The sequence below is a fragment of the Lutra lutra genome, chromosome 3 (assembly GCF_902655055.1).
Source record: "Lutra lutra chromosome 3, mLutLut1.2, whole genome shotgun sequence".
NCBI classification, from domain to species: Eukaryota; Metazoa; Chordata; class Mammalia; order Carnivora; family Mustelidae; genus Lutra; species Lutra lutra.
The window spans coordinates 59,909,336-59,926,792 of NC_062280.1; the positions used below are offsets into that span (position 1 = coordinate 59,909,336).

The following is a 17,457-nucleotide window of genomic DNA, read 5'->3' on the forward strand; positions in this document are numbered from 1 at the left end:
ATAATACCCTCTAGCTCCATCCATGTTGTTGCAAATGGCAAGATTTCATTCTTTTTGATGGCTGGGTAATATTCCATTGTATATCTATTCAGTTCCTTTAAAGAATTCTATCACATCAGTTTTTCTACTGAGTATAAAATCATAGTATGTATGAAAAAATTTAATTTAGATGCTAAGCAATCATATTATTCTTATGATTAATAGAAATAAAAGTTAATAATAGCTGTAAGTTATTCAGTTTTTACTACATAGTTTTTGCTATTTTACAAGGATACTGAAATTAAAAATAAGTTCTTTCCTCTACATATAAATAGGGAGTAAATTTTTAACAAAAGACTACTAGTATCTGATTATCTTATGGAAAGCTCATTTCAATTTGTGCCTACTGTGTTAATTATTACAATATATTTTAAAACTCATTTTGACGTCTCTCATTCTTAAAAACTTTTATCCCAGATTACACATCCCCGATCTGAGCTTTAGAACTTTTTTTTTTCAAGGTGTGTCTATGACTAGATGTTCTTGTGTAAGTTGTAAAACAATTCGCTTTGGAAATCAGAGACAGGTAAACTCCTCTGCATTATGGGACTCATCCAAAGACTGGGATTATTTTCTATATTATTTAGAATTTGGCAAAACTTGGAGAAAGTTTGCCAAGATTCATTTTCTGTGATTTTAAAATCCAAGTGCAAATTACGGAAATGTAATCTGCAAAGTTGATTCATTTACACTCAACTCAAAGGCTCCTTTATGCCGTGAACTTCCTGAACCTTTTCTTCAAGCCTTCAGACTTCCCCAGATTTCCTCCAAAAGAACAGTGAGAAAATAAGCTTAAAACCCTCAAAATGTTTGAGGGAATCTGTTTTACAGTTCTGAATGTTGATACTGGGAAAATTTCAAACCTTAAAAACATATTCATATCTCCTTTGAAGATGATTTTGCCTCACATGTATCTTATTTTACAAAAAGTGATAACTGAGGTTATAGTAGTAATAACAAAAATAACACCAGTGGATTTCTACATGCAGACATTCTAAATTATATTTCTTCTTGCAAAATAGTGATTTCTGTTCTATCTAAATTGTCTATAGTTTCAGATATCTCCTGGAATGAATTGTATAGGGCATTACCTAGTTAAGTAAGCAATCGCTATAAATTTTTTATATGTGTGTGTATAATTGTAAATATATATGTATATACATGTTTTCCTGTGTTAACTTGTTTATGTAACTTGACCTCACAGCTACCATTCTCTTTTTGGCTCCCTGGACTCACTTGCCTGCTTCAGGGACTTTGTGCCTGCATTTTACTCTGCACTGAGGATTTATTTATCCCTGCATTGAGGATTGTGTCCTCCTTGTCCTTAAGGTCTCAGCTGAAATATCATCTCAGAGAAGCCTCTTGGACGAGCTTCATTACGGACTGAATTGTGTCCCCCAAATTCAAAGACTGAAGCTCTAACCATCAATCTGGCTGTATTTGGAGACCATGCCCTTAAGGAGGCCCATAATTAAGATTACATGAAATCATAATAGTGGAGTCCTAATCCAGTATAACCGGTGATCTTACAAGAAGAGGAAGAGGCACCACGAGTATGTGTGCCTAAAGAAAAGGCCGTGTGAGGACACAGCAAGAAGGCGGCCATCTACAAGCAAAGGAGGGAAGCCTCCAAAGAAACCAAACCTGTCCGCATCCTGATCCTAGACTTCCAGCCTCCAGAACCATGAGAAAATAAATGCCAGCTGTTGAAGGCACTCAGTCTGTGGTATCGCATTCTGGCAGCCCTAGAGGTCTAACACAACCTTTACTCTAGGTGTTCTATGTAACACTTTAAGGAATTTGAAATATCTTATATATTTTTTTATTTGCTTTTTATCAGACTGCTCTTTCCTAAGGATGGAGACCTTGCCATTCATGCCCTAGACTGGTAGCAGGTATTTGAAGGTGTTTAACAAATAATTGCTGGACAAATAATGGACATGTCTAGGGGCCACTGTGGATTGGACGTTGTTGGTATTGGATAATTCTGGGCTGCTCATTTCAGGCTTTTCATATAGAGTAGATTGTTATTTTCAATCCTTGGAGGAATCATATACCTCTTCCAGTCCAGGGTTAAAAATCCAACTGTTTGGGGGCACCTTGGTCTACCTTGGTCTACCTTCGGCTCAGGTATGATCTCAGGGTCCTGGGATTGAGCCCCACACCGGGCGCCCTGCTCATCGAGTAGCCTGCTTTTCCTCTCCCTCTGCCACTCTCCTGGTTGCGCTATCTCTTGCTTGTTATCTCAAATAAATAAATAAAATATTTTTTAAAAATGCAACTGTTTCTAGAAACCAGGCAGATATTGTAAATGAGTGCGGAAGCTTGAGCACAATAAATTACAAAGTTGTAGGGTCTGCGGCAGACTGGAGAATGCATTGCCCACCTAAAGATAGCACATACTTCTCAACTGTTACCATGGGCCCAATGCTGCCAGAACTAATATTTTAAGAGGAGTCAAAAATCTAAGAATTTTATGTGAAATCTTCTGATTTTTAAAAATTAGCACCTATACGAATTTGTATAAAACACTGCAAACCCAAAACAACTGTAAAAGGCAAAATGTTTAAAAGTAAACAAAGGATTTCAGGGAGATCTGAGCACCTAAGGCCAATGTGAGGTAATGGGATTTCTGAGGAAGTGTGAGGAGGACTAACAATGTACTAACAGTGGTTCTCCTTTCACTGAGAGGTACTAGAAGCACTGCCCAGGAGAACTTCCAGTTGCTCCCCACTGCATTCCCTCTCTTCTTTTTCTTTCCTTCAGGTTTATCCTCTACCCCATCTCTGACTTCCTTTTTCTCTCCAGTTTTTGCGTCAGAGCTGTTGGTATCCTGTATGAGTGCCTTGCACGCAAAAGTTTCTGAAAAATATTTGTTTTTGAGTCAAGAAGGTGAGGGTTAGGAGCAGGAATGATACACAGGGGTAAAACTCCCTACTCTCAGAATTGAGAATATTGTTGAAATTGGAATACATTGCATAGGAAGGCCTACTTGCCATCATTGTGTTACATGTATATTAGGATGAAGACCACAATAAAATTCTAGCTGTCATTATTTCAGCAACTACTTTATGTTAAATCGTAAAAAATAACAGCTAATATTTATGGAGCATTTGCTTATCATCATGTGGGGAGCTCTGCACTCAGCAGAAGTCAAGGGGAAGGCTGTTCGTGCTTTTACATGTCCCTTCACACACCAATTTCACAAATTCCCATCCAGGAATTGAGAGACTATAAATTGAGGGAAGGCCATATAGAATTTACTTATGAAATTCTGGATCATCTATCACTTTCCAATGCCAATTTTTTGTGTGTTTGTGTTTATTTCATGAAATCCCTTAAAACAAGATCTGTGCATTTATTTTGGGGGTTGGCAAAAATAAGAGGAAGGTGTGGAGGTTAGTTTCTGTTCTCGGCCTGGTTGCATCTTCACAGGGGAAGTGGAGCAATGCTTTGGAAGACAAGAGAAAGTGAATAGAGGCAGAAGACTAGAAAGGACATCTGTGGAATAGGGGTAGACTGAGGTCAAGGGGATGGCCTGGGACTAAGGAGTAGAAACCCATATGTGCATCCTGTTTGGTGAAAATAAAAATGGCAAAGTTTGGAAGTTTCCAAAACAGTTGTCCTTTATGTTTATTATTATGTGGATGATCTAAATGGATCTTTTCATTTCACCACTATATTTTCCTATTTGTTCCTAAAATCCTGCCTAATTCCTCTACATTTCTTTTAGAATTGAGGCTGGTCTTTCTAGGACCTTCTCCCTGTGTGGAAAAGCCCATCTCTCACGTTCTTTCACCGGGACCTGGTGGGGAATGGCAGAAATCCTCTCTGGTGGTGATGACCGTGCCTCCAGAGTGGGTTTTTAAACTTGCTTTTCACAACGATATCTAGACCACTGCACCTTTCTTTCCCCAGCAGCTGGCACAATGATGGGCAGGTCATTGGTGGGATTTACTTCAGTAATAAATAAGTGAACCGAGGTTTCTTAAGTGAGTCCTTAGGTTTCTCAAAGGACGACTGTTCTTACGCTGGTGCAGAAATCCTGAGCTAAGAATATGAGGGCACCTAAGGCCAATGTGAGGTAATGGGATTTCTGAGGAAGTGTGAGAAGGCTAACTGGAAGCTTACTTGCCGTTGAATTCTCTGTTCCTCCTTCCCTTCTCCTGCCTTAGTACCTTAGATGCTGTTCTCACCAGGTGTTGGGCAGAGGTGAGAGGGAAGCTCCAGACCTGGGAAAGGAGTGGGGTGTGAAGACAGGAGGGAGGTCAGAAGGATGTGCTTAGCAGCAGGGCTGCCTGGATACAGAAGTGTGGGAAGGAGGGTTTCAACCCTGGTCCTGCTTGGGAAATGGAGTGATGAATAGTCCTACGTACAAGTTATTCAAGTGGCATTCTAGAAGTTCTTCAACAAACTTAGACAGAATGATACTATCGATAGAAAAGATACAGTTCTCAGCTTTTTAGTGATTTTTTTGTTGCTCAAATGAGTACTAAAATTTCATATGAAGTTAATTTGATTATTTGACTCTTTCGGGAAATTACTTTGCTCTGAGAATAATCCTGTTTGTTGAAACAGAAAACTATGTTACAAATGACAGGGACTTTATACTATATGTACTTTATAACATGTATTATGTGTATAAGATACATGTCCACACCTGGGAAGAAGGTAAGGATTGAGATTGTACATAATTACACAAATTTCTATGTGCTATATACTTATATACTTTTTACAAATGTATAACTATAGTATGATTTTCATTAAAAATGATGGCTTGAACTCCAAAGTGCCCATTGCAATCCAATCTTGCCTGTGGACATGGGGTTAACTCACAATAATTTCCACACACTTTTATCCTCAGAACATTAATTTTTGAGGAGCGAAATGTTAATTTCAAGTACTGGTGAATTTCTTCCCAAACAAAGAGTTAATTTTGAATGGATTAGCATTCAATACAATTAGACTTAACCTACCACCTGACAGATACTCGTATGGTATGAGGGAAATATGGCCCTAAACCATTGAGGTGGGACACTGCTCTGAAAACAATTTTAACTTGAAAAACCATGAAAAATATGGATGTACACACACACATCTCAGCAGCCTAAGAGTCATTGAACACCAGCAGAGAGCAGAAATAAGGACTAAAGATTAATACCGAAGATATAAGAACACTGCTTGCATCTTATTAACTTCTCCATCTTGTAATTATGTGAAAATCCCACTAGCATTTGAATTTTTCAAAATATTTTTCTATATTTAATTTTTTAAAGCAACAGATCATTTTTTAGCTAAAGGCTTATCATTGGTCTTCCTTTACCGTCAGTCTGTAACCAAAAATATTTCCCACCTTAGCTATCATAAGCCTTTAACATTTATTAGTACAAACTTTCCCTCTTTCCCTAGACCCCAAGGCACAAGACCTGTTTTTGTTATAATTTTTTCCTGTTTTAGAATTTGAGCTTCTCTTCATCAACTGTTTCCTAAGAACCTATTTCCCTACTATCACTGGATTATTTGTGGACAGAGTCTTAATTTAAATTCAAACTAGCACCAATATTAGTTCATAGTATCCTCCAACTTACAGCAAATCGAGATCAATGTTAACCTTCTAAAAGGATGCACTTATCTGTAAACATAATGCCTACTGATAATAGTCTTCTAATCTGATCTGTCATTGCTACTGCATCTAGAGCAACAATTTCACCTTGTCTGTAGCTACTCCTGGGATCTGTTTTTGCCACTGCCTCAGTACATGTTTGGAAAGTCTCATAATACAAAACTCCATAGGTTCTGTTGTGACTTTTCTATTCTTACTTATTTTTACTTTCCATAAGGCAATCCAATAATGAAAAGCAATGTTAAAAATATTTTCTCTAAAGGCCTGTCCAAACTTGCAATTTAGCAGATATTGTGGGGGGTGTGGGGGTGATACGGAATAGTGCTTCAGTTTTTCTATTGCTGAAGTAATACTGGGAATCTCTTCCTACTCGTGCCTTAAATTCCTCAGTATTTCTGGTTGCTCAAGAACATATCTGTGAGCTTATATGTCTTCTTAGAAATAACAGACTTACTTTGGGAAATAAGCACTTAGGAAATGGTCCATCACTTGTGACCATGCATTAGTGCATTTTCGGAGCTATCCTAAGCAGGGAGAGCAAATCAGAGAAAATTCTTACCTCTTGAAGGACGTAAGACAATGCACATCACCAATAAAGCAAGCACGGCGGAGGTAGCAACTCCAAATACAATTTTTAACCATGTCTACATAAAATAGAGAAAATTGACATATACACAGTTTCTGTTAAATAGTAGAAATGGCAAGATTTTGTTTACACCTAAACCCTATTTCTCCCTCCCCACAAAGCCTTTGATTGTTTTCCACTGATCTGACTATAATTGCTGGAATTCTCCCAGCTCTGCAAGGACAAATATCCCTACAGTATATTTAGAACAATTTCCCTATCCCAACCCACTCCAGGAAGTACATACTTATGTACAAATCCTCACCTTCTAAACAATAGAAAACTGTGATCGAACTCAACTCAGCCGGCCCTCCTTCTTTAGCAATACCTGAGGCTACATATACTAACCTTCATTTTTCCAGATGTTTTTAAAAGTTAGCTAATTCTGACTTCAGAGCGTGGGTCACCGGATCTGTGAAAACCGTTGAAAAGAAGCAAGTCGCTCTTCAGAGTTGGAAGCTGAAGCTAGGACAAGGGTTTTTTTCTTTCCACGGACTTTTGAATACTGTGCCAAATTTCAAAAGATTTCTGTAAAATTAGAAACAGATTTTGGGGGCGTTCTTGGCCTTGAAATGAACTGTGAGTGGCTCAAGAGAGGTTTTATAGCCTTCTCATCCTTGTAAATTCTACACCAACATCTGCTTACGTTGACATACAGAGGTTTTAGTTGTGTTTTTTTTTTTTTTTAAACAAGTTCAGGTTTATGTTTCATTTTCTTCTAGAAATCACTCATGGATCACTTGGGCAAGCGACTGCATTGTGTGTAACCTTTTTATTTGCATCCAAAAAAAGAACTTTAAATAGTATAACTTCCAGGTATACACAATATACTTATATCTATTTTTTTAGCAGAGAAAGAAAATTAAAGCCAGATAAGATTTTGTGAGACATACACCGCATAACTGCACATTTTTCTTCCTCTGGGAGATTATGAGGTACTTGCGGACAGAAATGTTTTTCTTTCAGCACAATTTCTTTGTCCATATAGCACCATATGCACTTTCAGTAAATACAGAAGTTTAAAAATTCAACTGTCTAAACCCACGACTGCTTTACTTTAAAGAAATAAAATGCCATCTGGTGAAATTTAGTATGGGTTAGGTGTGTATGCACAGGCCAGAAAGATGGAAAGATCAGTAAGAATAATTTACCAGCAGACCTTTGGAAGAATGGAAATGGCTTTGCAAAAGTGATATTTTTGCTTCCATCTCAGAATATATTCTGAGAGAGAAGACCATTCAGTAATTATAAAACCTCTACAACAAATAAAAAACCATTTGAAAACAGAGATAAGTCTTAAATAAAATTTCCTTTTGGCTAAATCCATACAATTCCAAAGCAATTGGTCGACCTGACAGATCAGGGAAAAAATGGTTGACTGATTTTTTAAAAAATACATACATACAACAATTTCTTGGAGTATACTGGCTGGTTTCAGTGAAAGACACTCAGATTCTGTGGTTCCACAGAAACACAATTTTTAACCTACTCTGCCTTTAGTTTTTCCACTAATGATTTTCTTTTCTGGAAGTTTGTGATGTTCTCAACCTGATGAAAACAAACTTCATGGTGACATTTCATGGTTTGTTCATGAAAGGTAATGAGGAAACAATACTGAAATCTGTTGCTGTTTGCTTTAATCAACTGGTCTGGCTACCATGGGAGGCTTTCTCCAGCAAACAGCAGGACAGTGGCTTGCGAACTTCCTTTCAGACATTCTCCAGACATCCCTCCCTGAATTCCAGTCTCATGAAAATTCTGTTGAGGAAAGTGAGTCATTAAGCACTTACTGGCAGAAAGATGTAACCACCCGGATGCTAGATGAGCCTCCTTCTTTGGCAGTTGATGGGAACAGCTCTTTACAAACTGAAGTAATGATTTAGAGTAATACCCATGTTATGCTCCATACTTGCAGGCATGTCCATTGATTGTGAGATCCTCAAATCAGAGATAAACTCCACTAGCTAGGTTCCAAATGAATAGCTCCCGTGTGGGTCCTCTCGATTGATTGCCTCCTTTGGAAAATTCACACAGCATGTTCTCAGAAGTTCTGTCCCAGCCTGCCAAAGCCCCAGAGTCCACAAGTACTTTTTAGTGTGTTATTTCCAAGACATCACATTCTGAAGAGTGACTGTAATAAACGATGAGGGTGTAATTAAAATGGATACTATTCGCTTTAGCAATTAAAAATGCACCAACATGTGTCTGGTCTGAGGACCATTTAGGATTGCAGCCAAGTGTGGGCGTCCACAAGAGACTCATTTCATGGGTTCTATAGAGAAATTGGGGTGCTTTAAGTGGAACAAATTTAAGTTGAAACTGTGAGTGTGTGGGGGAAATTTTGAGGCTGAAATATGTTTACTTAGCTTTGTTTATTTTTTTCCTTGGAAGGTTGGTGATTCAAATTCAACTTCTGGAAAATTCAAACTGGTTTAAACTGTTTTTAAAAAAACAGGACTGACTACAGAAGTAAAGACATCAAGAGTTTTTCCATGTGATTCCATGGGTTAGGGACATGTTGCTTTAATAGAGCTTCACATGCCCATCCCTCTGAGATACTGTGTAAGTGTTCTAGCTTTTATCCAAACAGAGACTCCCACAAAAATTTGGATCTTTTTAATATTACAACATCTTTACTGGCTTTTTCTTCTCTTGGAGTGAATATGAAAATGCTTATGCTAACATTTTTTTTTTAAACATTAAGGAAGCTGACTACCATTCTTATTGTAAGTGAATCAACATCCAATCAGCATGTTTGTCAGGAAAACACATATGCATACCCTCAGCCTGTGTCTTCAGGGAGCTTACCTTCTAGCACAGGCAGGACAGGCAAGTTCGTACTTATTTGTTTCTTTTCCCTTTATGAAACTCTGGCTGAGAATGAGCCTTAGGCTGTGTTCGTGCTTAGTAGGAAAGAGACTTGTGAAGAGCTGTTAGGTCAGCATGGACCCAGGAGGAGAGTCACAAAGTCCACATACCATGTTTGTAAGCCATAGAGTAGGTCAAGTTTTGGTCAGGACTGGGACTTTTTTCAGAAAGTCACTCTGGATCTATTCAAAAGCAACAAAAATGGAAAGAATGACTTCGGCCTGTAAAAACGTAAGAGCGAGAATTAGGATGGTAGACTCTCAACTGCGCTTTTCCCAAAGATGGGCCTTCTAAGGCTTAATTTGGATTATGACTACATTCTGGTAAGCCCACTAGGAAAGTTAACTATAACATAAATCTTTAGCTTGCTAAGACAGATTTCTAGAACTATTTAGCAATAGCCATTGTGTGTCTGCCAAAAATGAGTTTGATTTAGATGTTTTCCTAGAAAACACATCCAGTGATATACTCATAGAGAGTGAATGGGGTAAGACCATGCTGAAGGCATAAATAGGGTTGCTGTCTTTTTACTTGGGGATAGGGGAATAAAAAAAGAGACATACATTTTTGAACCAACAATCTAAGACTAAGATTATTTAAGGACAAGTAATAAGTAAGGGGTATGAGTATGAGGGCAAGAGTGGTGCCAACATAAGCCTTGATTTTTATAGAATGAGAATTTGCTCTTGAAAAAGCCATGTTGTGCCCATCTGATTCCTTAGACTCAATAAATATTTCCAGTTCAGTGGTATATACAAAGAGTTTTAATACATTATTTCATTTAACTCATAACCAAAACTCATTCTACTGATTAGGAAATGGAGACCAGAAAAATTAGGTAACTTGCCCAAGATTCCAATAGGACCCAATGTTAACATATTATATTGTTTCTCTGTAATACCTCCTGAAGCTGATTCAATAGTAATAAGTATTTTTCAATTTAATTGACATCTCACTGATTTTCTATTCAGATATATTTTAAAGGTATGATGGTAGAATCATTATCATTAAAATATACACAATCTTCACATCTTCAGAAATGTTGTTATACATGTCTTAACACAGTCTCACTCTACAAGTATAGTGTCCAAAATATTAATTTGGTTAGAGTTCTGTTATGGTGGGGGTCTGGTAATCAGAGCAATAATTATACATTGCCTGGGGTTAAAAGTTCTGCCTTCAAGGACTTGTTTAGATTCAGGGAGTAAGCAGAATGCCATCATTAAAAAGATTTTGAGACCCAAGCTAAATGATTCCTGAGATCTTCAAAGCTCATAATAACTATCACTTAACTATAGATCTGAAAGAAGTGGCATAACGGCATCAATGAGAATTGACAGAGTTTAAATCACTTTTTGAATCTGGTCTATTTCCTAAAACCACAATTGTTATGTAAGGGAGAATATGAGTCAACATGCCTCCGAGTTTGTAATTGGTACCTACTACCTTAATAGATGTTATAATTAGATGTCAGTTGTTCTAAATATAATTAGGGCAGGTTATCCTTGGATGTGCAGAGAGTGAGCAATGAAAGTTGGATTAGAGAAAAAAAATTAGAGAAATAACCTGTTTCTTTAGGTGCTTTGATGTAGCTTAAAAAAGTAAATATTACATCTCCTTAGAAATGCTTAATCAAGAAAGACTGATTAAATGGTATAAATTATGTAAGCATTTTATGTATGCTAATATAATATTAAAGCACACTGGTATTTCATTAATATTTTTAAATTAGAGAGTATTATTACTACTGACTAATGTTTATTGAATATTTTATTGAGCCTGACTCTTTTCTAAGCACTTTATGTGTAACTGTCTCATCTCATCCTCAGAACATTAGTATTAACATTACTCTCACTTTAAAGATGAGGACACGGATGCACAGAAAATTTAAGTAACTTCTTCAAAGTCACACAGCTTATGACTCGTGCTCATAAATCATGTGGGTTGTAGAGATGGGACATGAACCCAGAAGGTCTTATTCTATAAGATAATTTGGTTCATGTTTAAGGTTCTGACAGGAGAGTAAATACAGGCAGAGCGATGGGTTGTGTAACTGAGGCTAGATCTAAGAGGAGGTGAAAGAGAGGGAAGAAATTAAATGGGCTAACAAGCAACATGTCTTGATGAGGCCAAAAGTAAGAGTTGTAGTAGTAACTGAGTGATAGAGCAGGAATGAAAAAAAGTTGTTACCAGAAAGCAGCATGTTTCTATTTCAGATTTCAGTCCAAGGTGCAGACAAAGCTTTGTATCCTTGTGCAGATACAGAGGTGGGTAGCTGAGGTAGATGAAAAGGTTAAAGTAACTAGAGATGCAGTTGGCAGAAGAGTGAGAGGCTTTGGTGTCATTTGGGAGGTCTATCTGGGCATTTAAATCACCTCGAATTATGGTAATACTTGGGAAGAGGGAGAAATACCCTGAGTCACATTCTAAATGTTTTACACAAGAGTTGAAGAAATTTCCAGTTCAAGATGGTAGACTGAACATATACATCAATTTATTTGCCTCTAAAACCCTGTTAGACTGATTAAAAAGGCAGGAAAAGATAAGACATGAAACAATGAAGGAAATGGAGTGTGTCATCAGCAGATGAAGCAGAAAAGAAATAGTGACGGCCTGGAACACACCTAGAAAGGAACTTCCATGAAACAGTTCCAGAACTGAGATAGCATTCACTACTGATGGCAGGAGAGAGAAATGAGGTTGCAATGAAGGGAAATAACTAGTTGGACATCCATACACAGACTCCTTTACCTGTGGATGCAGAACAATTCTTCAGCTGAGCATTTATTCCAGGCAAAAAATATTAGGAGATTTCATTTTAAGTCATATTAAACTCTTACTGGAGGGTACAGCAGGTGGCTAGCTGGAAGTCAGTGCAACAGAATCAATTCAGTCCTCCAGCTTATTGGCTTCCCAACCTCTTGCCCTCAAACAAAACCCTCAGCTAACAAACCCAGCCTGCATAGTAGGTCTCTCCATTCTTACCTCATTCTTATATCTGCCACAAAAACCACGAAGTAGTAGACAGGAATAATATCTTAGAAGAAGAAGAAGGAGAAGGAGAAGAAGAAGAATCAAACCCCTAAAACATGAAAGAAAAAGTGAAAACATTAAGAATAAAAAGGGGGGAAAAGTCAAGGAAAATAGAAAAAGTGACCATGGAGATAATTCTGAGAACAGAAGACAACCTTTAAAGAAGATTGAATTTGGGGCGCTTGGGTGGCTCAGTGGGTTAAATCCTCTGCCTTTGGCTCAGGTCCTGGTCTCAGGCTCCTGGGTTCCAGCCTAGCATCCAGCTCTCTGCTCAGCAGGGAGCCTGATTCCTCCTCTCTCTCTGCCTGCCTCTCTGCCTGTTTGTGATCTCTGTCTGTCAAATAAATAAATAAAATCTTAAAAAAAAAAAAAAAAAGAAGAAGAAGAAGAAGAAGATTGAATTCAGCAATTGCACTTTTGGCTACATATCCAAAGGTAATGCACACAGGATATCAAAGAAATATCTGTGCCGCCCCCCACCCCCATGTTCGTTGCAGCCTTATTCACAATAGCCAAGATTATGGAAACAATCTAAGTGTTCATCCATGGACTAATGGTTAAGGAATTGTGGCATATATGTACAGCGGAATATTATTCAACAATAAGAAAGAAGGAATCTTGCCATGTGCAAAAACATGGACCTGGAGGGAATTATGCTAAGTGAGACAAGCCAGATAGAGAAGGACAGATACTGCATGTTATCACTTATATGTGGAAGCTAAAAGGAAAAAAAAAAAGAGGGAAAAAAGTCAAATTCCTAGAAACAGAGTAGAAAAGTGGTTGCCGGAGGAAATAGGGAGAGTTTGATAAAGAATACAAACTTTCAGCTATAAGCTAAATAAGTTCTGAGGATCTGTGTAAATCATAGTGACTATAGTTGGTCACACTGTGTTGTATAATTGAAATTTGCTTAGAATAGAACTTAAATGTTCTCAAACACACACAAAAAGATAAATATATGAGGTGATGGATGTATTAATTAACTAGATAGGAGGAATCCTTCCACAATGTCTATGTATATAAAATTGCCACAATGTACACTTTAATAGTCTCACAATTTAACTTGTCAATTATACCTCAATAAAGCTGAAATGAAAAACAAAAAAATTTAAAAAGCTTGAATTCATATCCTCGGTGAGATTCAACTAGATACCAGTTTGTGAAAAAGTAGCATTCAAACAAACTCTTACATAATAAAAAATATGATCGCCAAGTTAGAAAAAAACTCATTATAAATTTTGGGAAATAAAATTGAAGAAATCTCTCTAAACAGAAATACAAAATGAATAATATGATGAAGAGGATAAGAGACATGGAATATAAACCCAGCCAGTTCAGTATCCAATTAGTAGGAGTTTGAGGAAAAAGGTCAAAGAAAGCAGAGGAATAAGAGTTATACAGAATAAATACAAGAGAATTTCCCAATGCTGAAGAAGAAAACATGTCTTTAGGACCCACAAAATGCCCAGCACAAAACATGAGAAAAGACTCACACCTAGACACATAATTGTGAAATTCCAGAATATTAATTTCAGAAAGAAAATTCTGAATTCTTCCAGAGAGAAAAACAAGTCTTCTGCAAAAGAAGCAAGAATTGGCTGATGGCAAACATTTCCCAACTAGATGCTGCAAAATGAAAGAGCGCTGTTTTCAGAGTTCTGAAAGAAAATGTTCATCAAGCTGGAATCTACTTAGGGAAGAAACCAGTCAAACATGAGGATAAAATAAATATATTTTCAGATAAGTGGGGACTCAGAAAGTTTATAGCCCAAATATTCTTTCTTAGAAAGAAGCTTGAGGGTATATTTCAGCAAAATGAGGGAGTGAAGTATTACAGTTACCATGCAGAGAAGAACGAAGCTGAACCAAGAAATGGAGACTCGGGTCGTTGGAAACCAGATGCTAACAATGTATGAGCTCCTGTCTCTTGCCATTTCTTAAGTCAGATCTATTCTTTTGAGTAACTATTTTCTTTTTCTAAGTTGGAGTTGTTTTTCGTGCCACTTATAAACAAGAGTCCCAATAGTCACATAACAGATGGGGGCGGTTGATGGAATGTAAAAGTAGAATCTTAAGAACATTCTCTACTGATCCACATAAAAAGTACTATTGGACTCACACAGGATGAAACGTAATCCTACCCAACTACTTAGCTCAAAAGCAGTACCTCCATATTCACAATAACTTGAATGTTTTGGTTTTAAATTTTTGTAATTCACTATGGACAAATCATGAAAGCTTTTTTGTAGTGAGAAATTATCAATCAAAATTATTTATTATTGAACAGCATTGAATTTATATACACTAGAAGTTGGAAAGTGGAAGAGGGTGAAGAAACACAAAGAGAAGGGCAGGGAAACTTCCGCCCTCATCTCACAAAGCAAGCAGTTGAGAGATCTCATCTTGGATGACCAGAATAAGAATTGTAGTACACATAACAGGTTTTGCCGTGTACCTCCAAATAGTATTGAGGACACATTGTAGGAGAGGAATATTTACAGTAGTAGAAATATAGAGCCATATGATTTTTCATATAATTTCAGAAGTTTAAGAAATACGTCTGTGAATTCATAGGATGGATACTAGCAAGTCTACTCCACTAAATAGTCTGATATAGTGGGTGACATCTGTTCTCAGTATCTTCCCCCCTTTTTTGGAACATTTTTCCTTGGCATAATAGAAAAAAAAATGGGTAAAGGGCAAAAATAGTTTATTCAGGCACATCTACAGATTATAGAAATGTAAAACAAATATTATTAGAATTTATAAAGTAGGGGCTGCTGGTGACTCAATCGGTTAAGACTCTGACTTTTTTTTTTTAAGTCTTTTGGTGTCTTTGTTTTCTTTATTTTCTGATTTTTTTCTTTTTCTTTTTTCTTTTTTAATTCCTTTTCTTTTTGCTATGTAAGGACTCTGACTCCTGATTTTGGCTTGGGTCATGATTTTGGGGTCCTGGGACTGAGCACCGTTCAGGCTCCATGCTCAGTGTGGAAGTCTGCTTGTCTCTCTCCCTCTGCTCCTCCTCACTCTCTCACATAAGTAAATAAATAAATAAAATCTTAAAAAAAGAAATTTATAAAGTAATATAAAATGTTACTAGACATCAAAGAAATGCAAAATAAAATACAAAAATGGGATTTTTTCATTAATTGGATTGGCAAGGATTTAAAAATGGCAGCACAGCCTCTCCCAATCGTCTGATAGTAGAAGAAATTTCATAAAATATCTGGAGTGCAGTTGAGGAGTAAATATCAAAAATAAGCATTCCCTTTGGATAGTGATTCTATTTCTGGTAATATACTTTAAAGAGGACATTAGATAAAGTGTATGAAGTTGCAAATACAAGACTATTGCTGAAACTCAGTTTACAATATTGAGAAACTGAAAATGATCTAAAAACCTGTCCAAAGGGAATTAGACAAAGTCATATGGAACATATCAAGATGAATGATGTAGGTCTACATTTATTTATTTTTTTTTAAATGATTTTATTTATTTACTTGATATATATAGAGAGATCACAAGTAGGCAGAGAGGCAGGCAGAGAGGAGGAAGAAGGCTCCCCACTGAGTAGAGAGCCTGATGTGGGGCTCAATCCCAGGACCCCGAGACCATGACCTGAGCCGAAGGCAGAGGCTTAACCCACTGAACCACCCAGGTGCCCCTAGGTCTACATTTATTGACATGGAAAGCATCAATAATGCATTGTTTAATATATATGGTATAATCTCATTTTCATGAAGAAGAGGCAGGAAGAGTTTATGTAGGTTTATACATAACAGAAATTCTGGAAATACATGCTTCAGAGCATTGGGCTCCCCAGTGGGGTATGGTGAGCATAGTCTTTCCTGGAAGCAGAAAAAGAGAGCATTATCTACAACATATTTATAAACAGTAATAAAAGCCACTAAAATCGGTCTGCTTTTTTATTGCCACTGTGTCCAGTAATTCTAAACAATTTTAGTGATAAAATATTCCTTCATCCTGAAGCAGACCACTGCACTTCCAGTATACCCCATACTTGGTATGCCATTCCATCATGAGACTGTGAGAGACCTGAGCTAAAATCAAGAGTAGGAGGTTTAACCTACTGAGCACCCAGGCACCCCAGATTTTAAAAACAGTGAAGGAACTGGAAGAGGATACAGAACTCTCAGTAGCACACCTCATGCCACCTCATTCAGGAACTTACCTACTGCTATCATGAGTAAGACCAGTTCTCTTAGGTTTTCAAGAGATAAATCCTATGTTATCATGAAAAAAATCACTGGCCTTGACCTTGATCTATAAAGTCCTAAACCTACACATAAATTTTTTTTAATGTGTCTAGTAGATGGTATCAGGAAGGATGATAGCAGTGATTTATGGATGAGAAAATAGGAAAGACATTACCAACAAGGACTGAAGTTCCCATTCAACTGTTTTCTTCTCAATGAGTGTGAATCACTCATTCAGAATTGACTCCCCTCAATCTCCAAGTGTTTTTTGTTTACCTGTCTTTTTTCCCATAGATTTTTCTACTTTCCAACATCCTATAGCCTGGATATATGTGTGTATTATTTCTACTGTTTATTCCTCTTTCACTCACATATAGCTCCATTTTGGTTTAATTCACTAATTTATCTTAAGGATATAGGAGCAATTCTTTGGATAAAATAGTGCTTAATAATATTGCTGTCTAAATGAATGAATGAATGAATGGTAGATACAGATGATATGGAGCTCACCTACTGCTCACAGTGGGTCCAGGCTAGATAATGCTCAAGGAGAACACCTCCAGGTGTGACCAGTAAAGGGTCAAGCTCATTATTGCTAAACAATCAGATATTAACCATTGTTATCTAACAATGGTCATTTAATCCTTGTGCTACTGCTTAAGTGTGCCTTTCAGTTTTGGTCATTATAACATGGAGAATTAGTAATAGGAGACTTTACTGCAGCAATTCAGTCATTTTTTCCTGAGAACTGAGGAAAGATTACTGGCTCTTTATGAGAAGTATCTGTTTTATGGATTAGTAAAGTGGAAATTAGTACAATTCCATGTCTACTTCTTTTTGACATTCTAGTTAGTGAAATTTCAAAGAACATGTAATCTAATCAGCATTGCATTCCACTCTGATAATTTTTCCAGTAACTTGTAGTTTAAAACAAACACACACACACACACACATACACCCATGCCAGAATTGTTGGCCTATATTTTGACAAGTGATTTGCCATGCTCTCGGTGAATGGCTTGCCATCACAAAATTTGAATGGCAAAGCTAAA

At 37.0% G+C, this 17,457-nt stretch overlaps 1 protein-coding gene across 1 annotated transcript in view; it reads right to left on the reverse strand.

Moving 5' to 3' along the window:
• FAP (fibroblast activation protein alpha) overlaps positions 1–8,289 on the reverse strand; it is a 74,790-nt gene extending 66,501 nt beyond the window's left edge. The window contains 3 exon segments of the mRNA XM_047722423.1: positions 6,222–6,306; positions 6,636–6,815; positions 8,078–8,289. Coding sequence (XP_047578379.1) covers positions 6,222–6,306; positions 6,636–6,641 — 91 coding nt within the window. The 5' untranslated portion in view covers positions 6,642–6,815; positions 8,078–8,289.
• Positions 8,290–17,457: the final 9,168 nt, after the last annotated feature.